Source organism: Panthera leo, chromosome D2, assembly GCF_018350215.1.
Source record: "Panthera leo isolate Ple1 chromosome D2, P.leo_Ple1_pat1.1, whole genome shotgun sequence".
NCBI classification, from domain to species: domain Eukaryota; kingdom Metazoa; phylum Chordata; class Mammalia; order Carnivora; family Felidae; genus Panthera; species Panthera leo.
In genome coordinates this window covers 53,589,390-53,616,507 of record NC_056689.1, presented here as the reverse complement: position 1 = coordinate 53,616,507, position 27,118 = coordinate 53,589,390, and the positions used below count along the sequence as shown (strand labels likewise).

General features: G+C 39.6%; 1 protein-coding gene across 1 annotated transcript in view; it reads right to left on the bottom strand.

Annotated features, from left to right (window-relative positions):
* Positions 1-209: 209 nt before the first annotated feature.
* LOC122201659 (1-phosphatidylinositol 4,5-bisphosphate phosphodiesterase epsilon-1-like) overlaps positions 210-27,118 on the bottom strand; it is a 69,351-nt gene continuing 42,442 nt past the window's right edge. Inside the window, exon 3 of the mRNA XM_042907511.1 lies at positions 210-290. Coding sequence (XP_042763445.1) covers positions 288-290 — 3 coding nt within the window. The 3' untranslated portion in view covers positions 210-287. The remainder of the gene's footprint in view (positions 291-27,118) is intronic.

Here is a 27,118-nt window from a genome sequence, read left to right as displayed (position 1 = left end):
AAATAATAACAGCTAACTCATACCTAGTGCTTACTCCATATGACACGTATTGTCCTTAACATTATACATTTATTACCTCTTTTCAATTCTTACAATCTGAGGTAGATACTGCTATTCTACTATTTTAAAGATGAGGAAATGGAGGCACAGAGAGGTCTAGAAACTTGCCTGAAGGCACACACCAAGAAGAAGTGGAGCCTGGATTCAATCTCAGGCAGTCTGGCTCAAGAGTCTTTTCTTTTCATCACTATATTGGCTCCTCACATGAAGAGTGCCTCCAAATGGCATCACTGGAGGCAGGTAAAAAAAAAAAAAAAAAAAAAAAGACTAACTTTTGTACTTGAGTTTTTATTGTGCTACGATTGAGATACTACTGGTTAAACTTTCACTTCCTTACTTGCCTGAACAAAAGACAGAATACTCTGGAGGATAATTTCTTGATCACACAAGTATAAAAGGCAGTTTTTCTTTGACTACTGCGAATCATAAGAAATCCAGCTACTCTTTTGTGTGATGTTAATCACTGCTTTTCATTTGTTTGGGTGCCTTACTTCAGGGCGAGGTCCTTAGTACACTTCAGTCCCCATGCACAGAAACACACTGTTGGTTTGCTCTGGTCTCTTCCATTTCCATGGACTCCCTGAGAACTACCCATTAGAGATTGTCTGCTCAAGCTAATCTTCTGATCTCCAATTAAGGAACTTCATTTTCACCACAACCTATTACAATCTTCCTACACAACTGGTTTCTCCAGCTGGTCTGAGAGAGGAACACGTTTTGTGGAAAGTTTTCCCAGGCCAGAAAAAAGCAAAACAAGTTTTGCTTGAAACTGGCCACGCACAGCATGCAGTGCCCTTGTCCCATGGCTTCCTCCTCACTGAACCCTTGGACCACGTTCTTTGCCAGTTCCTTAGTCTCACAACGGAGAAACACAGAAAGGGTTCATAAAAGTTGAAAAGGGGCAGGAAAAAAAAAACCCTAAGTCCAGTAATTGCGCCTGGGTTCATGCTAACATTAATGTATCACAGCTGCAAAAGATATTTCCTACTTTGCAATCAGAGAGTCCAGAAGTTCAATATAAATGCACTAATCCTTGTAATTTTCTTGTAAGGCTAGCCACAAGAGTACTCATTTCTTCAAGGCACAGGGAAGTAAAGTTTTGCCAAGCTCACAAAACTAAGAAACAGACACTGAGAGCAAGCTAATCTTATTTCCCATATTCTCCTTTATTTTTATATGTCCTTATTCTTTTCTGTATAATTAAATTTTCTAACCAGTTCTATCAGCTGTAGACCTCACACAGTTCTATTGTTTATAATTATAATGATGATTATGATGACAGTCCCTATTTATTGAGTACTCACTAGATGCCAGGCACCATGCTAAGCTTTATATGTATCAACTCACTCCAGTCTTACAACCACATTAGGAAAGAAATAGTATGGTTATCTCCATTTCGCAGCTGAGAAAACTGAAAGTAAGCAAAAAACCTTGACGGAGACCAGGCATATGGTAAGCCTGCATTTCAAAGCCACACGGTCCCTTGCACCACACAAGCCCTTGACCTACATACCACATGCCATTAAAGTCATGAACATTAAAGAAGTGCCCATATGGATATTGTTTCTAGCTGCTCTTTTATTTTAAGAAGGCAAACAAAAAACACAAAGAATGTGTTTCCTATATCACTATAGAACTTGATGCAATTTACCAGTATACCAAATTTAATCAAATGCAGGCACTTCTTCAAAAGCCATGATGGACACAAACAAAAAAAGCCATCAGGAGCAGGAAGAACATTCCCAATACTTGAGTTGAAACAGGGACCACTTATTAATTTCACCAAAGCATAAAGAAATAGAATGGAGCTCGAAAAGCAGTATAAATGTCCAGTGTCTTGAAGCACTGTAATAAATTCGCCCCCAATGTAGAAGATGTGTTAAATGGAGTACAAAGGTACCTTCCCAGGGCAATAGTACCTGAGCAAATAAGATTAGCATGTAACACAAATATTTCTGATAAGGGAAGCAACAGAGTTATTTTTTCTGTCACACTCCCCAATGCACTTGCTTGCCCCACTTACTGGCCAGCTCCATTGGACTGCCTTGGTACCCCTCCAGATCTCAACATATCTAGTGAAAAATGCCATTGTACCTCTGAGTCACCACTTCTGCATACTTTCCTTGTCACTGCCAATGGTACCACTTCCTCTTTTGAGATCTCCACCCTGGAGTCACCACTGGTTCCTCCTTTTCCCGAGTCAGAGCTCATGAGTCACCATGTTCCAACAACTCTTCCTCCACATTGCTCTAGTCCTCACCTGGAACAGCCCCATCTCTGTCCACAAGTTGCTGCCATGCCTCGGTCCTGGTCTTTGCAGCAATTCTCTCTTCAGGTCTATCCTATGCATCACAGCCTGAGAAATTCAGCTAAACTGTATCTTTCATGGTGTTATAGCTATACTCAGGAAGCACCCAGGCTGCCCACGTCATTCAAGGCTCTCAACATATTCTTTTCCACACATCTATTTTCTCACTTTCCACCATGACCATGACTGTATCTGTCAGCCAAACTTCTCTCCCTTCCCCCTTCATATTATTGCCACCCTGTGGGTCTGATACATGAGAGCATACTGACCTTGTCATTTAGACAGATCAATACCAGCTATGCTGGTATGTGCACGTGTTTATGCTATGGGTCTATCGAAAAATTCATGAGGAAAGATTTCCATGGTCCAACTGATTCACAGATGACTTTAAATTTTTGGTTTTGGTTTTATTATTTTATTTTTGGCAAATCTGTGTTTATAAGAAGTTTTTCCTTTATACTTTTATAATAAAGTAAATGATGGTATCCCATAATGTTAGAACTGAGACTCCAACGTGTAATTACTCCCCCATCCTCATTTTACCAAGGAGGAACTAGCCTCCTAGACAAGTTAGGGGATCTGTTCTAGATCCCCTGGTCGTCTCCCAAGTTTTTTAGATGACCCACTAAACTCTGCTTAACCTGACTAATGAAGAGAAAAAGATGCATAAAGCAGTATTTCCCACAGCATGCTCATCCCATGGCCACGGAAAATTTAGTCTAGTAATTCAAATAACTTCTTTCCCAAAGAATGTTCATGTGTACTATGACTTTCCAAAGGAACACAGAGGACAGTAGAAATATGAGATGCAGTGGTTCCCAAACTTGGTTATCATGGTATGCTTGTCTCAAAAAAAATATTTTACAGAACATATTTGCAAAAAAAGGCCATCATAGTTTTTGACATTTTTGCCATTGACATTTCTGATTCTAGGAACAGGTACAATTCTCAAAAAGAAGAAAACCAAGAGACTGCACTAAGTTCCCCCCAATTATACACACAAATAACAATAATAACAGTTAATGTTTATGTAGCACTTGAAATTTTAAAAAGCATTCTGACATGCAGTAACAAGCAAAAGAAGCATAAATTCTCCATTAAAAAAACATCTCAGGGGTGCCTGGGTGGCACAGTGGGTTAAGCGTCCGACTTCGGCTCAGGTCATGATCTTGTGATTTGTGGGTTTGAGCCCCGCATCTGGCTCTGTGCTGACAGCTCAGAGCCTGGAGCTTGGTTCAGATTCTGTGTCTCCCTCTCTTTCTGTGCCTCTCTCTCTCTCTCTCAAATAAGTAAATAAATACATAAAACAGTAAAACACACACACACACACACACACACACACACACACACAAGAAAGAAAAGAAAAATAAAAACATCTCTTTGTCACTGTTCATTGGAGGGGTACCCCCAAAAGGCTGTGTCATATCAGTTCAGTTACAGTTAGGTTTTTGTCGCAGAAAGATGGATAAATAGATAATAAATGGTAAAACATTGTAATTAGAAGGGTCTTGAAACTAATCTAGTCTACTGGTTCTCACATCTGTACCTGCAGATGCTAAAAGTGAATAACAATGTGCCTTTCTTCATTCAAAGAAAAAGAAAGTAATTTAATGAATAGAAAGCAGGAGAAGGAAATGAATTCTAACAAGCAGTGAGCTTGGAAGAAGACCCCCAAGCCCCAAATGAGAATGGCAGCCCTAGCTCACACCTTGATTTTATCCAGGTGAAAACCTGAACAGAGAATCCAGCCACACGACACCAGACATCAGCTCTAAAGAAACTGAGATGATAAATTCATGTTGTTTAAAGGCAATACACTTGTGGTAATTTGCTATGCAGCACAGAAAACTAATACATATTTTTGTTAAGTTCTGATTAGAAGAATGGGCAAAGGACAGGACAGAGTCATGCACACAGTTCGGTGTAGGTTGTTAACCCTTCTTAGAGGATAATGTTGCACCAAGCATTATGAGTCGTAACTACATCTATACCCTTTGACCCAAATACTCTACTTCCAGGAATTTACTCTACAAGGAATAGAGATGGGTGCCTGGCTGGCTCAGTTGGTGGAGTATGTGTCTCTTGTCTCGGGGTTGTGAGTTTGAGCCCCATATTGGGTGTAGAGCCTACTAAAAATATAAAACAAAATAAAAGGAATACAGATGCACATGATGCCACTGCATTAATATTTAGAATAATAATAATAATAATAATAATAATAATAATAATAAATAGATGTTCGGCAGTAGGAAAATGATTGACTTAATTGTGTAACCACAGGATGGAGTATAGGTCAGCTATTAAAAATAACGTTTTCAGGGGTGCCTGGGTGGCTCACTCAGTTAAGCATCGGACTCTTGATTTTGGCTCAGGTCATGATCTCATGGTTTGGGGGTTTGAGCCCTGCTCTGTCAGGCTCTGCTCTGACAGCACGAAGCTTGCTTGGGACTCTCTCTCTCTCTCTCTCTCTCTCTCTCTCTGCCCCTTCCCTGTTCACACTCTCTCAAAATAAATAAATAAAGCTAAAAAATGTTTAATAAAAAAAATAAATAACATTTTCAAAGACAACTTAGTGACACATTAAATTTAGTGACACACGCAAATGACTGTGTTATAATGCTACGTGAAAAAAACCTATAAAACATTATGAAGATGGTGCATTCTGGAAAATAATTTTTAAACACAGAATCACCATATGACCTAGCATTTCTACTCCTGGCTGGATACACAAAGGAAGTGAAAACATATCCACACAAAAACTTGTACACAAATATTTCACAGCATCATAATTCACGATGCCCAGAAGGTTGGGAGGAGCCAAGATGGCGGAACAGCATGGAAGCTTTTTGTGTGTCTTGCGTCTATGAAATACAGCCAGACCAACACTAAGCCATCCTGCACACCTAGAAAACCGATTGGAGGATTAACACAATAATCTGCACAACCTGAACCACAGAACTCAGCAGGTACACGACACGTAGAGCTGAACTTGGGGAGCAAGAAGCCCCGAAAGGTAGGGAACCCCTTTTGTGGGTGGAGAGAGGACGGAGACTGGGGGGGGGGGGGGGGGGGGGGGGGGAGGAGCATACGGGAAAAGCACCCCTCCTCAAAAGCAGCTGGAGAGAAAGTGGAAAATTGGAAACAGATGCAGGGACTAAACTAAAAAGGCAGAAAGGAGAAAGGAGAGGGTTTAAATTCCATTAACACAATGCCCAGAAGGTTGAAACAATTTAAATGTCTAAAAGTTACTGAATGGATAAGTACAAGGTGGTATGTCCATATAATGAAAGATTATTCAGCCACAAAGGAATAAAGTACTGACATACGTGCTACACAAGGAAGAACCTTGGAAACATTATGCTAAGTGAAAAAAGCCAGTCACTAAAGGCCACATATTGTATGGTTCTGCTTATATGAAATATCCAGGTTAAGTACAGAGAAAAAAAGCAGATTAGTGGCTTCTAGAGTCTGAGGGATGGGAAAATGAGGAGTGACTGCTAATACATATGGGGTTTCTGTTTGGAGTGATGAAAATGTTCTAAAATTGATTATAGTGATGGCCGTACAACTCCACAAATACACTAACAACCAGTGAATTATGTATTTTAAGAGGGTGAATTTTATATTCTGTAAATTACATCTTAATAAAGTTTTTTTTTTTAAAAAAAAAGGCTAAGAAAAAAACATTAAATATGCATAGAATAAAGATTGGAAGGAAATTCCCAATTACTAACACTAGCCATTCTTTGGTGGTTCAATTACAGATAAATTTTGTCCTTTTCTCTTTTTCGTATTCTCAATTTTGTAGAAAGATATGTAATTATTAAAATCTGAAAGATCAATTACTTTAAACATTTCCTACACTGTCCACCACAGTCTATCCCAGAATGTAAAATACGAAGGTATTTAATATATAGTGATATTCCTAATTATTTAGTATTTCATAAAACAGAATTTCATGGTGTTTGACAAAGAGAATTATAAGTTCTAGGTACTTTTCCAATCACTTAAAAAACCCACTTATCTAGTCTAACCCTATCTTTTTTCCTCTCTCTTTTTAATGTTGATAAAAATCCAAGAGTAATAAGTATAAATTTAAACATCTGGTGCTGCTTTTTCAAGATGAAGTCAATAGAATGAATCGTTACCATTCAGAAAATTCATACATACTGACATAGGAAAGAGTCTGCTTAAAAAATATAATCTTGCTGCACTGATAGTCATAGAATAGCCACGCTACAGAAATCCACTGGATGTAGACTACTGAGCTAGACAGTGTCTCAGAATGGATTCGAAGGTCCTTTGACAATTCAAACTGATATGACCACAACAGTGATACAGCCACTCATACTCACATGAAATCACACACATAATGCCTTGAGTGGTTATTACTTCTGTGTGTATATCTTGCCGTTCTAAATGATAATAAGGTCTCTACAAGCAGGGTATGGAGGCTAGCACAGTGATAAATCAAGGAAAAATTGCTCCGAAACAGCTTGAAGAGAGAGGCCATAAATTTACTCCACTAAATGTGGCACTGAGGACAGGACCATAAATTATCTCCTTATTCCTTACAATAATTGTATGAGGCAACTGTTAGCATTGCCACTTACAGGCAGCGAAGCTGAAGCTCAGGGAGGTTAAGTAACCTGCCCAGTTGACAAGAAGAAAGAGGTAGAGCTGGGATTTGAACCCAGAAAGTTTAACTCAAAAGTAAGACAACAAAACCAGTAAATGTTTACTATGATTCAGGCAATGTTTTATTTTCTATTAATTTATGTGTGTAATTATTAGTTTATTTACAATACAACACTAACTTACTCAATCCTTAGAACAACCCTATGATATAGGACCAATTCTCCCCATTAGTATACTATCTCCTTCCATAATAAAATGATTCATATTGTTCTTTCAGATCACAGCTCTCAAATTTCAACTATTCAAAAGTGACTCTCTATTTAGGTTTGCTGTTATATTCTCTCATTGAGCAGGGCATTTTAATTCCACCTGACTAATTTGTATGGTCATTTAATTTTTGTCTGTTCACTCCAATAGACTAAAAGTACTGTAAGAGAATGTTATTAACGGCTAAGGTAATTCTGACTGCTGTAAGAGATAGACCCTGAACCCTCAAAGGCTTCACAAAATAATTTATTTCACACTCAGCAGGAAGATTTCTACATGGTGACTCAGGAACCAGACTTCTTGCCTCCTGCCCTTCACCTCTCCTGGATCTCCAATCCTCACCTCCAGCAGGCGGATGTGAAAAGAGAAATGGCACAGAGGATCGACTAGGAGGTTTTGTTTATGGGCCCCCTTTAGATGTGATATATTTTACTTCTGTCCACAGTCCACTGGCCAAAACGTGGGCACATGGATGCATCTAACTGCAAGGGAGTCTGGAGATGTGGCCTGGTTGGGAGCTGAAGAAGAAAGGAAGAAGACAGATTTGGGAAACAGCTAGCCAGTCTCCTTTACAGAACACATCTTCTGTTATTGTAAGAGATTGTGCACAAATGAGAGGTTGTCCACCCTTCCAGGTGACCTCTTGCCTCACCTAGTGGTGTCTCTTTAATATGCATGACAGAAGAAAGGCCCTATTAACCATAAGCTCCACTAAAGAAACTGGGTCTGTCTTGTCTTATGTTTCATAGTATGCCTACAGCTAACAAACTTTGTAAGGGCCTACAGAAAATAATTAATCCCTGAAGAAATAATTTATTGTAAAATATGTGAATCTTGAGAAACTGAACAGAAGACCATGGGGAAGGGAAGGGGAAAAAAACAGATACGAACAGAGAGAGAGGGAGGCAAACCACAAGAGACTCTTAAATACAGAGAACAAACTAAGGATAGATGGGAGGGCTGGTGGGGAAGAGGGGAAAATGGGTGATGGCACTGAGGAGGGCACTTGTTGGGATGAACACTGGGTATTGTATGTAAGCCAATTTGACAATAAATTATATTCATAAAAAAATAAAATTAAAAATAATAAAAATGTAAATAAATAAAATATGAAAGAGAAACTACAATATCAAAATTAATAAATGAAATGTCCCCAAGGTAACATGTCTGCTAACTACAAGTTCATTCCACATGGTCATGTAGAAATTTAACACAGCTTAAATCACAGGAACCAAACAAAAAAATTTATTATTTTTAAAACTCAAAATTATAAAACCCCCTTCAAAAACCTAAAGCAGAATCTATATATAAAATGGTTGGTGGGGGAGAGGGGAAGTGGGTGATGGGACGCTGAGGAAGGCACTTGTTGGGATGAGCACTGGATATTGTATAGAAAACAATTTGACAATAAATTATATTAAAAAAATAAATAAATAAAATGAGAATAAACAAACAAACAAACATTTAAAAAAAAATGGTTCCGGGGTGGCTAGACCTGAGCCTGGGTGGCTCAGTTGGTGTAGTGTCCAACTTCGGCTCAGGTCATGATCTCATGGTTCATGAGTTTGAGCCCCATGTTGGGCTCTGGGCAACAGCTCAGAGCCTGGAGCCTGCTTCAGATTCTGTGTCTCCCTTTCTCTCTGCCCCTCCCCTGCTTGCTCTCTCTCTCTCTCAAAAAATAAATAAACATTAAAAATTTTTTAAATGGTTTCTGTATAAATGGTATGAGGAAGGGCTTCAAAAGTAAGAGTGCATCACAGGGCAAAGGGAAATGTAATCAAACAATCCTCCTACAGAGAGCACTGACCACAGGGAGGTTTTGGTTAACATTATGGAATACTGTTATGTTATGCTTGAGAATGACAATGAGGACATTTGGAGTTCTTAACTGAAATCCCAGAAAAGCAGAGGTCTTAGGGGAGGAAGGAAATCAAAGGTTTAGTGAAGATGAGCTAGAGGAAGGAGAGCTGGCCAGTAGAGGGAAAGGGAATGATTTGTTGGATTTAATGTGGTCTCTTTCTCCCCAAACCTTTCCTGGAGCCCAGGGGCTTAGTGGGGAGGATCTGTCACCTCTTAATTTACAGACTGGACAGAGAATTTGCATTTTTTCATTTTATTTAGGTTTGATTTCATCCTTGTTGCCTAAATCGATCAGCAAGGATGACCTCATCTATAGAGAAAGCCCAAGGAGCTGACCATTCCCATCCCTCACATAAGACTTTCTTAATTATGTCCTGAGACTCTCAGACATGCATTTTTCCCTTGATGGTTGATCATCTGTACAGACACTCTTACTGCCTGTGTCTTCAGCCTGGATTCTAGCAACTTATGAATCTGAATCTCAAGTTCTGTCCATTGACTTTTTCTAATTTAAAGCATTTACTAGAAAAAAAAATGTAAAGAAACTAATCTGGCCACTGTGTAAAACAGACTCAGTTCTGCTTTCCAAATCTGCTCCACTTTTCAACTTTATTCAGAGATTAGAAGGCTGGCTCTTACTGTAGTGACTTGCACCTTGGCTGCCCCAGGTCCTCTTTGGAATGTGAAATCCCAAAGCCTCATCCCTGGCCTTCATTCAGCAATTGTGAGGATATTTCTAAGACAGAGCCTTTGCTCCGGTTTGGGCTAGAACCCAGCTTCCACCTAGAATTTCCCAATGCAATTCAGGAAACTCTTCTTGAGGACCTGCCCAACATAAGCCATCCTGAGGGTCTAGTGATAGATGCAGAAGTTAGTATGTTGGAGCGGGTCAGGAGGGGTACAATCTAGGGCAGGCAATGGGCTATAAATGACTGTCATTGAAGAGGGTAAAAAAGTCATGTGTGCTACATAAGATACCAGTAACGTGCACACTGTTTCCTCAGATGCAGCTCATTCCTCTACCAAAGGGCTTCACAGTTTGTTAGTAGTAGCAGCCATAGGCACAGAGGTCATAATCACAAGGGCAGCCACTGAAATCTGTTGGGACAATTTCTACATGCTAGGTTTAGTGATTTTTCAGATATCCAACCCTTATGACTCTCTGAATTAGGTGTTATTTCCATTATTCTCATTTTACAGGTGAGAAAAACTGAGTCTTAGGGAGATCAAATAAATTGCTGAAGGCTCCACTGCGAGTTAACGGCGGAACCGGGCCGGTTTCCAGAGCCTCGCTCTTAACTGCTTGCTCTGCTGCCTGTATAACACATTCCACTATTATGAAAACTCAAAGAAATGGAGGGCCTTCCAAAAGTTTTCCCTTCAGGAGGCACTCCTGGAGACAGTACACTTCAGGTTCACTGGGAGGAACGAAGGACATATCCACAGCAATTAATCAGAAACAGCAAATGGCTTATTGCAGTCCAGACTTTTTCAATTTGCAAGCGCCAAATAAACGTTTAGTCATGGAGTTGGAGGATAATAAAATAAAAATGAAACCTTGGGAGAAATAAGAGGAATCACACCTGAAAACGATCTATTTTTTAGTCTTCCAAAGTCATTGTTCTTTATATTTAAGAAGTCTTTATTAGAGTCTTTATTCTTTATATTTAAAGGCAACTACTGGTTAACTAGAAATGAGACATCATGCTCACCACCTTTATTCCCAAAGTAATAGTTCATTTTCAGTCCAGGTAGGAAAAACAGTTTGGACTTTCTTTGGTCTATTTCCTATGTTAATTTAAAAAAGGGGGGTGGGTGGTGAAGGGAGAAAGAGTTCCCAGCCCTTTTGCTTAAGGAAATAAAATACAATATGTTTAAATTGCAATGTGGAATCTAGATGTGTTTTTACCAGCATGATTTCAACTTTCTCTGAAAACATCTGTAAAAGAAATTACCAATAAAAACACTCCACAGCAAATTTTAGAGTCAGCCAATACAAAGTGAGAGATTTATCTACTGCTAGGGCCCATCTCCCATTGTGCCCACCTCCTCTTTCCACACACTCTTCACTGTCTAAGAGGGAGGATGTGAGAGAGGGAATCACACACAGCTTTTCTCAGGGTTTTATTATGTCTTCAGGATTTCATACTTAGGGGGAAGGAGGAAGTAGAAAAATAGCACTCAGAATGTTCCTTAAAAGGTTATTAGCAATATTTCTTGTCAAATGCAACTTTGAAAATATTGTTCTTGGGGCACCTGGGTGGCTCAGTTGGTTGAGCATCCAACTTCAGCTCATGTCATGACCCTGCCATTCATGAGTTCGAGTCCCACATCAGGCTCGCTGCTGTCAGCCTGTCAATGCAGAGCCAGCTTCGGATCCTCTGTCCTCCTCCCTCTGCCCCTCTCCTGCTTGCACTGTCTCAAAAATAAATAAACATTAAAAAAAGAAAGAAAGCGCGCCTGGGTGGCTCAGTCAGTTAAGCATCCAACTTCGGCTCAGGTCATGATCTCACGGCTCATGAGTTCAAGCCCCATGTCAGGCTCTATGCTGACAGTTCAGAGCCTGGAGCCTGCTTCAGATTCTGTGTCTCCCTCTCTCTCTCTGCCCCTTCCTCACTCAAATTCTGTCTCTCTCTGTCTCTCAAAAATAAATAGTAAAAAGAAAAAAAATTTTTTTAAAGAAAGAAAATAGTGTTCTTGGTTTCCCACAAGCCGCTAGCTTTCCATTTGGGCATTTTCCCTCCCAATCCCTATTAATCAATAATCATTAATCAAATATCAATATGCACTGAGAACCTGTTTTGTGCAAAGCACTCTTCCAGGTAGAAAGGGTTACAGAGTTAAATAAGAAGCTTAAAACCTATATAGAATTCTTAGGAAAAGGTATGGAGCCAGAACCAACAAACTATTAATTCAGGGGTAAGATAGGGGCGGGCAAATTGAGGAAGGAAGAATCAATCACTTTTAAGATTTTATACACAATTTTTTCTTTACAAGAAATATGTATTACTTTTTATTTTTTAATTTAAACCTTAGTCAGGGAAATCATATATAAAAATACAAACAAAGTCATTCAAGAAGTGAGTCAAATGACCATAAGCCTACTGGTGGGTCTACAGGCAGTTTGTCATTGTTCAAATTTAATCGTGTTGATGAGAATATTGATGTTTGACACACTGAGCTTTCTTCAAGCACTATAGACTCCATGTAGTCCCAGCACATTTCAATTTCTCTATCCAGGTTTATTTTACTAACAGTGAGTTTAAGTTCCAATTTTAGTGGTCTCATGGTAAAGATTATATATATATATATATTTTTTAAATGTACGTGTTTTTATTTATTTTTGAGAGGGGGGGGAGAGGGAGAGAGAGAGAGAGAGAGAGAGAGAGCGCGCATGCGCGTCAGCAGGGCAGAGAGGCAGAGGGAGAATCTTAAGCAGGCGCCACACCCAGCATGGAGCCTGATGACAGACAGATCACGACCTGAGCCGAAATCGAGTTGGACGCTTAACCAACTGAGCCACCCAGGCGGCCCAAAATACACTTTCACAATGCCCACTGGTCTCTAGCACTGCCCAATGTTTGACCACATAATCAGAAATTTCTGGCTAGTTCTGGGATGCATATGTGCACCTCCAAGACTTATGGAATGACATAACCTTCTGATGAACATAGTTGTTTTTGGATAAATCAGGTTTTCTTAAAATGAGCTACAATCGAGCAGAAGGCTGATCACCCAGATAAACCAAGGCAGCTGGTGAAATCTTAAAGATTATTCTTACTCATGAAAAACTGTGAATCTCTTCTGTAATTATGATTTCAATTTCTTCTTAGTAACTCCGCAAGTTTGTGAGCTTAGAAACATTTAGAAATATGAGAAATACATATTCCCCATATGCCTCCTGATAAAATATCACCTCATCGGAGAATTTTTCTCTTACCTCTCTTATTAAAAACAGCATTTTTTTCTTTTCCCGTATCCTGTTTTTGTACACTGCTTTATTTATCTATCACACACCATCATCTGACTATATAATATCTCTTTAATTTGTTTTTTGTCTCGTGTGTTTTTCCCTCTACTAGAACATAACATAGTTGTTCTCCAGTATACATTCCTCTGTTTCCCTTCAAGCTAGGTAGTGACCATGTAACAAAATTCTGGCCAATGAAATGCTTTGGAGAGTGATGTGGACAACTTCTGGGGTGTGCCCTCTAAAAGGAATGGGCATGCCATTTCTCCCTCCTTTTCTTCTTCCTGCCACTGAGAACATGGATGCAATGTTGAGCCATCTTGGACCATGTGGATAAGGGAAATATACCAGAAGAAGCCTGGGTCTCTGGGTGATATTGTAGGGTAAAATTTCTAAATAACCAAAGACCACTCTTAAGTAACAAAGAAACAGGTCTATCTTATTTAAGCCACGTTTACTTTCAGTCATTGTTTAAGAGAGAGAACCTATATCCCAACTAACACACTTCAACAGTACAGGGATGTTTCTGTTTTGTTCATTGTTTCTCTAGCTCCTTAATAGTACCAGTATGTGCTTGATAGATATTTGTAGAATGAATCAATGAATGTTCAAATGTAAAGTCCAATTTGAGTATGAGTTTTGTTACTTGTATGAACAAATCAACATTACATTATTTTTATTTCTTTGGTTTGAATTTTGTTTTGCATCTTCTAATTAAGGGTATTCAGATTCTTGTTCCATTAGTAAGAAATGATGCATTTCAAACCACTACTAACTCACAGAGTCTTTTGGTCTCCAAAGTCCCAAATCTGAAAAAGTAGTTGAGGAAATCTTTTCAACAAGTTTCCATTAGCTAGCCATCCGATGGCATTAAAATAAACTAAATATTAATAATCAGCTTCGGCTTCTAAGTATCCCATCCCATAAACTGGCAAAAGTTAAGGATAGAAGCACATAAGTCATTAACAACCTTGATCATTTTCTCCATTACATCATGCTATGAACCTGGCCTATAGTTTCTCCTGTAGAAGGATGAAATGGAAATTGGTTATTCCAATTATCTCTTTGACTTACACAAACTTTGGAAGACTTTTAATCCATCCTTTCCTTGTATATGACTTCAAGTGAACTCAATGCTTACATGTTTAGGAAAAAAATTTCAAATTCCTCCTTGGCAAGTAGTTAGACCCGACTAGTTCCTATCTGCTGGATAATAATTTCTTTGTGAAACACTTTCTTTTCTTTTTCCTCCTTCTTCTTCTCCTCCTCTCCTATCATCTCCTCCTCTTCCTTCTCCTCCGTCTTTTTTTTGCAAAAAATGTTCCGAGTATTGCACTTAGGGTTCAACTCATGGGCTATAAGGTTAGATGCCCTGACAGAGAATAACTTAGTATACTGGGATGGTCTAAGAAAGATTCACAAAAGGGATAGGCCGTACTTAACAAAGCTTTGTCAAATGAGTTGTAAGTAGTGGAGGGAATAGGAGAATGACAGGAAGAGGGAACTAGCTTAGGCAAGGGCTTGGAGGCTGGCAGAGAACAGAATAGCACTATTCATAATAGCTTCAAACTGAGAACAAAGCAAATGACTACTAACAGTAGCATGGATAAAAAGTAGGATATTCATGAAATGGAACGGAATAGTAAATAGCAATGAGAATGTACAAACTACAATTGAATGTATGAATTTCATTGATTCAATGCTGGGGGGGGGGGGAAGACATATAAAAGAGCACCTACTATGAATTCACTTATATAAAGTTCAAAAATAAGCCAAATGAATGTATGGTATTAGACAACAGGACTGCTTACTTTGGGTGACAGGGAGAGAAAGACAAAGAGACTGGAGGAGGACACATAGAAGGCTCTGGAGTGCGAATGTTCCAGTTGCTGATTTTGATACCACTTTACATCCCTGTGTTTCATTTTGTATCACTGGTATCTTTCCTTGTAAATATGTGATGCATCAGTCATCAACATCATCATCATGACAGTAAAGGGCCAAGAATAGTAAGGACACTTCTGAAAAGAAGTTGTTATTTATACATCCTAAAGTTATTGGCACAGTGATTGATAAACTAACCAATGAACTAGATAGGAGCTCAGAGAAGACTGATTCATGTATGGAATTCTGATATATGACGGGGGGTGGGGGGCATCAGATTAAAGCTGGAAAATGGGTATTGATATGAAAATAGATTCAAGTGAGATCCCTACCTCATACCACATATAAAATCAAGGATTTAAACAGACTAGGGAATTAAATTGTCAAAAATAAAACTCCTACTAGAAAATACAAGTGAATATCTTTTAGACTTTGGGTAGAGAAAATATCCTCAGAAAAAAAAGGCATTGACCAAAGAAAAGTTTCTTTCACTGACTGAAAGAAAACTTTAATAAATTTGACTAATAAAATTAATAATTTTTGTCATGAGGAATTTTATACCAAAAAATTTTTAAACTGGGGAAAAAAATATCAGCAATACACACAAACAAAAATGGGTATCAGGAACATATAAAGAACTACAAGCACAAACAACCTAACAGAAAATGGGCAAAAGATCTAAGGCATTTCACAGAAAAAGAAACAATGACAACATGAAGATATGATTAACATCACTAGTGATGAGGAAAATGCTAAATTAACCCCAGAGAAATGTTTTTAAACTTGTTTGACCGGCAGAAATAAATTGGAAAACATCAAGTATTAAAGAGGATATAGACACAGAGAATCGTTTATACATCACAGTGGGGAGGGGCAGGCATACAGTCTAAATTGGTGCAGCCACTCCCAGGTATACATCCAAGGAAAATTTTACACGTGTATAACCAGCAACATAGACAAAAACAATGATGGAAGGGCTGTTTAAAATAGTGTAAACATAAAAAATTTAAATGTATATCAACTGGAGACTGTATGAGTAAGCCATGCTATACATACAAGAGGAATATTGCACAGCAACCAAAACAAATAAACTAAAACAACATACAACAGTATAAATAAAACTTAGAAATATAATATTGTGTAAAAACAGTAAAAAATTTACACATACTATATACTTTTATGAAAAATTCAAAACAACTAAAATTAAAAATGTGGAGTTTTTAAATTTTTTAATCTTTAAAAAAAATTTATTACTTTATTTTTAAAATTTAAATTCCAGTTTGTTAACATATAGTGTAATATTAGTTTCAGGTGTACAAATCAGTGATTCAATGCTTCCATGCAATACCTGGTGCTCATCATAAGTGCCCTCCTTAACCCCCATCACCTATTTTACCCATCCCTCCACCCACCTCCCCTCTGGTAACCAACCATCAGTGTGTTCTCTGAAGTTAAGAGTCTGTTTCTTGGTTTGCCTCTCTCTTTTTCCCCGCAGGATCATTTGTTTTGTTTCTTAAAGAATGCATAATTTGTTATACTGAGGGGAAAATCACATGGCATACAATTAATTATGTTTTAAAGTATACAATGCAGTGGCACTTAGTATCAACATATAGTTCTTAAGAACATATGTAGATGCAACAATATTGTACACACAAAGGAAAGTAAGGGAATGATGGAAATGGGATTCAGATAATGTTGCCTGCATAGGCTGAGGTTGGAAAGGCCAAGACAGGGGACTCATAGGGTAGACATTGGGTTTTCCTAGCTTTAGCTTTAGACGGTGAGTATATGGGTGCTTATTTAATTACTAAAAACCAACTGCACGAGCACACAGACTGGTCCTTTTCGCTTTCATCAAAAAACCTTTTGCACAGTATAAAAGGCAATTTTCACAATAGGTACTTTGAAAACAAAGCAGGAAAATTCCTATTCTATTGAGAGAAATTATATCACTTTAAATTTCATATGAAGCAATTTCTTTGGGGGGAAATGGCAAAAGGACTCTGAAATCCACATTACATTTGAAGTAAACCAAAGGTGGACTCCTAAAAGGGAGAAAGGTGGTCAATTTACTTCTGATAGAATACTCTGCATTCTCACTGCAGGCAAAAGAACAATCCTAACTCCTGACAGAACTCAAATGATATCCCACCTCCTCCAGGAAGCCCTCTCAGACTACACAAACCCTCCTGCCACTCTTACAGCCTTGAATACTATATCCCACAATTTAGACATATCCCATCAGGGTCCCTAGAGAAAACTTTGTATTTATGAGGAGATAATACAGAATTTTGGTTAAAAATTGAGACTTAAGAATCAAAAAGAAACAAAACGAGAGCAGTGCCAAGTACTGTTGTAAATGCTTTAAAATTAAGAACACTCTTATTTATGTATGTCAACATTTAACGTATCAACCTATTAATCTTTACAACATCACAAAGAAGTAGGTTAAATTATTATCCCCACTTTAGAGGTAAGGAAATAGAGGCACAGAGACGTTAAGAAACTTTTATTAAGTCACAGTGCTAGTAAGTACAGGGTCAGATCTAAATATAGGCAATCTGGCTCCCAAGCTCACTTAACCACTACGGAGCCTTACACCTTGAATAATTTAACTGTTTTTTATTGTTGTTTGTTTGTTTTTAAATTTTATTTTAGAGAGAGAGAGAGAGCAAGTGGAGGAGAGGGTAGTGAGGGGGAGAAAGAATCTTAAGCCCCAATGCAGGGCTTGATCCCACAACCCTGGGATCATGACCTGAGCTGAAATCAAGAGTTGGATGCTCAATTGCCTGAGCTACCTAGGCGCCCCAAATGACTTAACTGTTATACTACAATCAATTCAGCTTCTCACCTATGGGTCAGAAACAGTGTTTGGCATCTGGCACAGGGCAGGAGAGTTGGTTTGAGAGCAACCCAGATTCTGGGCCTGGCTGTGAAACTGATGCCTAAGCAGACTTGGGCAAGGCCACTGCCTTTCTTTGAGCCTCAGTTTCTTTCTCTGTAAAATGAAGAGTTGGACTCGACAGTCTCCAAGGCCCTTCCAGAGCTAATGTTTTATGAGCCTGGGGTTGTTGGCTCAACTCCTTGGGCCTGGTCCGGCCCCTCCTGCTGGGCTCCGTGTCTCTTACTGGCTCAGCTTCCCATAAATAAGAGGAAAAGAACACGGGAAAATATCCTCCTGAGAGACTGGGAGGGATCCCACGGTTGCTCTGTATGCTTTGAAGAACTGGTCGTTAACCAGAGAGCTACCTGCCAAGTGAAGGATGGAAAGAAACTAGACTAAGGGGAGAAATGAACTCAACAAAACTTGGCTGCATTCACATTTAAAGGGCATCACTGAGCACTTAAAGAACTGACAATGTTATTGCAACAAGATGAGCCAGCTTCTTAAAGAACCAGAGATAGGCTAAGCTGTGAAAACCGGAATGGACCAGAGAACAAAGAAAAAAGCTGTTATACCATACATCAACCACAGTTATTTACAATCTGCAAAAATTGCGGAACAAACGAAAAGATAGCGCAGGCATGTCGGCCTCCACTATCATTCCACCATGAATTCTACCAGGGCAGGTGCTATATCAGGAATACATGTCTCCCAGGAACCCCAAAAGCAGTGGGGTTCAGAATGAGCTCACATTAATAGAGCACTTACTATGTGTAAGGCTCCTCCATATATTTTTATCCTATTTCAGAGATGAGGGACCAGTCTACAGAGATCCAGGTTCTGGTTCTGTGTCTTCCATCATTAGCTATGTGAATCTGGTCAAGTAATTTCAAATGTCTAGGGACTTGGCTACTTTTATCCATAAAATGAGGGACTGAAAAAGGTTATAGAGGATGGGCCTTCCAGCTCAAGAACTCTGTAGTTCATAAAGTTACAAATACTTATTTTACATTTACCTAGAAAAGCATTCACACTGGACCAATTTAATTTGTTTACATTTTATTTTTATTTATTTATTTCTTAAAGTTTATTTATTTATTTTGAGAGAGACAGAGACAGCGTGAGCGGGGAGGGGCAGAGAGAGAGGAAGAGAGAAAGAATCCCAAGCAGGCTCCTTGCTGCCAGCACAGTCTGATGTGAGGCTTGAACTCATGAGACCATGAGATTGTGACCTGAGCCAAACCAAGAGTTGGACGCTTAACTGGCTAAGCTACCCAGGCGCCCCTAATTTCTTTATATTTTAGACCTTTGGAATTTAGTGGACTGCACTGTGCTGAGCACATTATATAACGAATCGAAGGAAAAAATCCAAGAAAGCCCTCTGATTGTCTTCCATATGGTACTCCCCAAGATCACCTTGTATGGTTGAGTATGTTGTGCCCTGTACAAGGGCACCTGGTCAAGAAGGGCTGGGGAGATGGGGCTAAATTTCCATCTCACCTCTGGCATGAGCTTTGTGACCATGAGGCTGAGCCCAAACCAAAGGTACATTTGGGTTTGTGGGCACCTCTGAACTACCCGTTAACACTGAGCGAGACTATGAAGCAATGACCAGGTTTGTGTTCCAGTTGTGTTGTATGCAGAACTTATAATTTTACTTCTGCTCAAAACATTTCCAGACACCCCCTTTTACCTCCAGTCTATTTATAAGACCCTTAATAAAACCAATCCTATCATTCAGTCACACATCAACATTGACCTAACCCAGCACTAGCTAGGCTGCTTGAATGGACTGTTTCTAAAATGTCAGTACAGGGTGCCTGAGTAGCTCAGTCAGTTAAGTGTCTGACTTCAGCTCAGGTCATGATCTCACAGTTCGTGAGTTCGAGGCCGCCCCACCCCCCCACCCCCCCCCCCCCCCCCCCCCCCGCCCCGCCCCGCCGTCAGCCTCTGCACTGATAGCTCAGAGCCTGGAGTTGGCTTCAGATTCTGTGTCTCTCTCTGCCCCTCCCCCGCTCATGTTCTCTCTCTCTCTCTCTCTCTCTCTCTCTCTCCCCCCCGCCAAAGAATAAATATTTAATAAATAAATAAATAAAATGTTGATCCAAGCTCAAAGAATTAAGACATTTTGCATAATGGCAGCACATATGGAAAATAGAAACTACCTTTCCAGGTGATTCCTTAGAAAGGGAAAACCCTTACTTAGCTGAGCACATCCTAGTATTTCAAAGAAATCTATTTCATTATCTTTATAATTCCAAAGCACAGTAGCTACCAAATACTTGGAGAAAAATACAGAAAAACAAAAACTTTGAGAAAAACATTTCCTGGATTCTGTTCTGGGTTTCTAATGTGTTGTCTTTATAACACAGTTACTACCACTACAAACTCCTGATTTTTCTAGCAACAAAGGAGATGTGCTCTAATTTGCTCACATTCTTTTTCCTTCATACTGCAATCAACAGCAACTCCAGGACCATTTATTCTGGATTTCCTGAGTCAGTCTCAATTTCAAATATTCTGCCCCTCTCTCCTTGCAATAAAAAGTTCCCAACTTTTTATTTGGAAAATATGGTCGCCACAATAATGGCATTACCCTCACATAATATTAGTCATGGCAGAGTCATACCAACATCACGGTGCCTTTATTTGGTATGTGGCCATTCCGAGAAGAACTTGCTGGTCCATCCAGGGCCTGAGACCATTTTCTTCGGCCCCATTAAAGAGAAAAATAATGAATCTGCTACTAAACAAGTTTGGGGTTTACCGATTTAGAACTCAAAGGAACATTTCCTTGTTCTAGAAGAGGTTTTCAAGGCTAACAAATTACTATTTGATGAAATGGTACACAATCTGGAAAAAACTGAAGCCATGGGGCTTTCCGACTGCCAAACTCCCACATGCTGGCTCTCGAGACACATCCACACTCATTATTAAAGTGTCACCATTTATAATTTGGTGCTACATTTTCTGAAGCTAGGCTACTCAACATGGTATACGGACAAATTGAATCCTTATTTTATTAAAACATAGGGATAAGATGAAGTAGGTGTCGGTGATAAAAGTCACCTAATCTGTAGTTGAAAATGAAGTTATTAAAACTAGGCCAGCATCACAAAAGGGAAACCAAAGGGTCAGGTTTCAGTAAGCAGGTTCCCCTGGATATAAGCAGCATTTATGAAAGGAATCAGCTGGCTCTGGCTTTGTTTTGCTCCTTCCAGAGTAGTTTTGGAGTTCCCTTTTCCCCCGGGTACCTCCCTCTGAAGCCTCAGAGCTTGGAGTAAGAGAAGAAAAGTTGTAATTGCAGGGACATTTTATAATGTTTGCCAAGCATCTGAGTATATACAGCAGCCCCATTTTGTCTCCAGCCTCACAACCCTGTGAAGTAGGTGAAAATTTTAACAGTATGGCTATGGAAAGAAATGTTCCTGAGTAATGTTTTTCAAACTCAGGTCAGTTGGTCAGAACCCTTGAAGATCACAGAAAACTTTAAATTAATATGGAAAAATACTAAATTATGTTCCCACTAGTTTGGGTCATTTTAGCATGATCATGAATAAGCTATAGATTCTGAGTCAGATGTGTGCAGTTTGCTTTGGACTTTGTTCTTGCTTACTTACTTATAAAACTTTCAAAATGTACTTCTAAATTACAGCAACTCAGTAAAAAATTCAAACCTTAGGGCTTGGTTTCCTCCCCCTAGCAGGCTGAGTCATAAAAATAAATCTTAGCCATTTCAATAGCCAACACACCCCTCACATTAAGAATTGGTATTGTTCCCCATGTCTCCCATTTCATCCAAAGGTCACACCCAGATCACATTTGAAGACAGAAACAGCTTAAGGGCTCATCCAGCTCAACATTTGCACACTTAATAAGGGAACAGAACCTCTGCCAAGTTATAGGGATGAGTTACATCAGAATCTTCCAGAGGAACCTCTGAGGAGTAGTTACGAGTATGGGCTTTGGAGGCAGCCCGACCCAGATTGGAGTCCTAACACTGCATGACCTTGGTCATGTCTGGGAAGCACAATGCCTGGCACACAGTAAGAGCCCACCAAGTGCTTGCTGTTTTACTGCGAAAGGCATTTCAGGGCTTAGACAAAAGGGGAGCGTCTCTCCTGTGTCTATCCTCTACTGGACAGTGAGAAGGTTCTCCACAAATCAAATCTTTAGGAGACACTACTGGGGAAGGCAGAATATTTACTCAACCATAAATCCAGGGTCAAGACTTAAATCAGGAAAATCACAGACGGTTGGGCTTTCAGAGTTAAGAAGAAATGTGTAACTTATAATTTATTAATATATGCAAATTACATACACAGTGTCTGAGACACAGCAGGCAGTGAATACATGTCTCTCCTCACTTTGTTCTATACCCAAAGTAACTAAAATCTCAGGCCCTAAAGTGACTTGCTTAAGGTCACACAAACAGTTAATGGGAGAGCTGGAACTGGTACTTAGGCCTTATTTTTGGCGGTGGTAGTGGTGGGGGGTGTCGCCTCAGGTTTATTATTGAGATTACTAGGGGTCAGACCGTTTGAAAAAACTGGCCAAGTACCTCCCAAACTCAAGAATGATCTCAACACACCATGCTGTCCCTATGGGTTCACCACCAACCCCATCCCTGACCACCACTGAGAAATAGAAGTTAGATTCCCTCTGGTCCATGGTGGAAATCTCTGCCTGTAAGGACTGGGACTTCCGAAGGACAAGGAGACAGATCCAGGATGTTCAGAGGAGGGGGCTCCTTTCCTCTCTGACCCACTGCAGGTAACAGCAATCTCAGACGCTCCCTTGTAAACACAAAGCATTTGTAAACTTTCCCTGGGGGTTTTGTAGCCAATTGAAATGGAGGGCTAGGGACAAGGAGATCTAAAAATGTCCCCTCTTTGTCTTTCAGGCCACATCTGTGGAGGTGACAAGCATGAGTCACTGGGTTCACAGGACTGAAAAAGATTCTTACAAATATCAATAGAAAATTCTGATTCTGTCTTAGGTATTTCTCAAAGGAAGTGGTTCCAAGCTCTGATGGTTAGGGAGAGGCCAGCTAATAAGCTTGCATTGGTCTGGGGAAGGAGGGGAGGAGACATCAGCAATGGGTGGAAATCGCCTTTCTTATTTTATAATTCAAGGAGTCATTTAAGAAATATGTATTAGCATTGACTGTCAGAGAAACTCTGGATTGGGGTGGGGGACGGGTGGATCCCGTAGGGAAGACCACCAAGAGAATGTGAAATCTAAGCTCAGGACTAAAGGATGGGCAGAAATTAGCCAGGTAGAGAGGGATGTTCTAAACTAGGGGGAGGCAAACTTTTATTTTAAAGGACCAGATAATAAATATTTTAGTCTTTCCAAGCCATATAGTCTCAATTGCAGCTACTCAACTCTGCTGTTAGAAGGAGAAAGCAGCTATAGAAAATACATGAGTATGGGGTGCCTGGGTGGTTCAGTTGGTTAAGCTCCCGGCTTTCGCTCAGGTAATGATCTCAAGCCCTGCATTGGGCTCTCTGTGCTGACAGCCTGCTTCAGACTCTGTGTCTCCCTCTCTCTCTCTGCCCCTCCCCAGCTCGTCCTGTCTCTCTCTCTCTCTCTCTCTCAAAAACACATAAACATTAAAAAAATTTTTTTAAGAAAATACATGAGTATTAAAGGGAATGAGTGTATCTGTGTTCCAATAACCTTCATTTTTGAACACAGAAGTTTGAATTCCATACAATTTCTATATGTTATGAAATATTACTCTTCTTTTGATTTTGTTTTGAACGCTTTAAAAATGAGGAACCATTCTTAGCTTGTATTTCAACAACATTTGCATTAAAGTATATGAGGGGTTAGTCAAGGCCATTCCTGAAGCAGGAAGATAGGAAGATGATATGCATTTCTAAACCACAGAGTCTCTTAGATCCTCTACCCAGGGCTGGGACCAAGGGGAGACAAGTGAGCTGCCCAGGGCTCAAAATTTAAGGAGGCACTCCTTAATAAGTAGAGAGCTGGCACTTGCGAAACCCTGAGACTGACTGCCTCCTTACAAGTTGCCACCTAGGCACCTTGCTGGCCTCAACCTAGGCATGGTCCTGCCACTTGTGCATAATGCAGTACATTACTAAAGTGGTGACCTCCTCAAGCAGCTCTGCCTCAGATGCCTTCATTGTGAGGCACAACTTTGCAGATGACAATCTGGTTCCCAGCCACTTCTCTGGGGTGCAGAATTTAGATAATAAGAAAAACAGCCTATATAATACAAGCTTAGGCAGAAGAAGAAGGAGAAACTAGGCAGATTGGAGTTTGGAAAGAATCTGGGGGAGAAGGAAGATAAAAAATTCAACTTGACCATTGTTAATGGTGGGGTAAGTTTGAACAATGAGAATGAGATCCATGTCCAAAGAAAATATTTAACAAGTTTCACTGTGCACTAAAATTATAAGCCTTCTTTGCCACTGTCTCGACTTGCATTCATTATATCCATATCCATAGCTATATATGTGTGTGTGTGTGTATACACATACGCACATATATATCTACACACATGTGGACACACAATACTGAAAATCATATATGTGATAATGGATTTATATCCAGAATATATACAGAACTCAACAATTAAAAAAAATTAAAAATAGGCAAAGAATTTGAATAGGCATTTGTCCAAAGATGTACAAATGGCCAATAAACACATGAAAAGATGTTCAACATCATTAGCCATCAGGAAAATGCAAATCAAAACTACAATGAGATATTACCTCATATCAACTAGGATGGCTTTAAGCAAAAAGATGGACACTAAGAAATGCTGGTCAGGATGTGGAGACACTGAACCCTCACACGCTGCTGGTGGGAATGCAGAAAGGTACAGCTGCTTTGGAAAACAGTCTGGCAGTTCTTCAAAAGGTTAAACATAGTTACATAACTCAACAATTCCACCCCTGGATACGTGTCCAAGAGAAATGAAGACATATGTCCACACAAACACTTGCACACAGATATTCATAGCAGACAAAAAGACAGAAAGTGGAAAGAATCCAATGTCCAAAAACCGATGAACAGATAAATAAAATGTGGTATGTTCATACAATGAAGTATTTTTCAGAGGTAAAAAGTAACAAAGTACTTATACATGTTATAGTACAGATGCACCTGGAATATACTAAGCTAACTACACTGAAATTAAAGTAAAAAAAATATACTATGCTAAGTGAAAGAAGCCAGTCACAAAAGACTGCATCCTTTATGAGTCCATTCAGATGAAGGTCCAGAATAGGGAAATTTCTAGACACAGAAAGTAGATTAGTAGATGCTGCTGAGTAGAGAGATAGGGAGAAGGGGTGAGGAGAATGGAGGGTGATAGCTAGAGAGTAGGGGGTTTCTTTTGGAGATGATGAAAATGTTCAAACATTGTGGTGATGGTTGCACATACTTGTGAATATATAAAAAACCAGTGAATTTTGCATTTTACATAGGTGAACTGTATGGTATACAAATTATATCTCAATAAAGCTATTAAAAACAGGAGAAATCAAAGTATCTCTCCTTGCCTTGAAAGACATCTGCTTTTGGATTCAACGTATGGGCTCTCCTTACCCTTGAAAGATGATGGTGTCTCTTTGTCGCTAAAAACTGAGGTGGTTTTCTTGTTGAGGGTTTGATGGGTGGTGGCCTAAATGACAGGGAAGGGGCTGGGCCTCAAGGGCTGAATGTTGGTTAAGGTTAGGGATTTGGATGCCTGAACTCTGCAGGACCCATATTTAATCTGAGGTTCTAAATGCATCCAGGCCAGCTGCTAGAAAAAAGAACCAATGGACAGAACACCATATTGGTGTTCCCAAGGCTCTTTAGACCAGAAAATGACCCAGCACCATTGTCTGAGAATACTTTTTCAGGGAGGGCCCTGCCTGAGCCATGAGTTAGTCTAGTCACAGAAAGGTCAGGGGATGGTCACCCCTCACTCCCAATGATGCTTCAGTCCTTGATGCTGAATCCTGTGGTCACTGGGGAAGAAACCTCCATACCACTCCAGGAGGCATATGAGCCCTGAGGGAAACAGCACCCAGGGAGGGGATTAAGGGGAGAGGACCTCATGACTGCAAGGGGTCATTCTGTGGGCAGCCTGAGTCCTTCCGGTGTAAAAATGCAGGGTATATTAAATAAGGACTCCATCTAATGGTCTTATCCTTGTCTATGGGTTCTGATTCTTTTCAGGCCACATTTTAACCATGGCCCATTTCTAGGGATGAGGCCTCTCTGGCTGCTAATTCCCATTATTCAGGACATCTGGGGAAAAGGAAAAAAAAAAAAAAAAAATCCTAGTGTGGATAGTGTCCTAAGGCTACCATGTGAATAACAGTGGCCATGAATATATTCACCTTAAATTAGAGTCCAGGGTCAACATTTTTCTTTTCTTTTTCTTTCCTTTCTTCTTCTTTTTTTTTTTTTTTTTTTTGCTAAATCCTAGCCAAAGAGCTGGTGTAACTACTGAGATGTGGAAGTGAATTTATCTTAAACTTGCCCCAATGCAGCTAATAAGGGAAAGCTGTCCAATCATCACAAAGTCAGCTTCTGACAGCCTGTCACATTTTCCACTGATGCACCAGACGTGACTAAACTGTGCAGGGGCTGTCTGTCCGGGATCTGGATTCCCTTTCACTGTGCTCAGCAGGAAGGGGCCAGCATCGTCCTATACCCATGTCATGAACTTGACATAACCCTTAGTAATGGAAGAGGAGGCCTGGCATGCTACCAAGCCCAGGCTTTCAGCTTAGTCTGTACACACTGTGAAATTTTAATTATTTCAAGGTCCACACTGTACCCAATCTGCAGAGAGACCAAATTTCCAGAGGAGAAAATAAAACATGTTGCTATTTCAACAGCCATCTATTACAACACTGGACAGCAGGACTCAATGGATAGTTGATCATTCCTAAAAGTTACCACTCGGAAGACAAATTTATTATTGGTTGATCCCTCGACACATAACAAAGAAAATATAAACTCAAAGACACAAATACTGATGAAGGTATTTATGTTAAACACTCAAAAATTTTTCATTGCCTCTTATGTTTAATTCTCTCTGCTAAAGAGTAGAATAAAATGTGAAGAAGAAAGATACATTTTAGAAGGAAGAAAGAAGAGTAAGAACCAGCAACAAAGAAGCTGGTGTGACTTTCCTTTTTAATTTACTGTTTTTCTAGTCTGATTTTTAAAAAAAATAAAACTTCATTCTTTTTCTGTTTGGCCGCACACATTC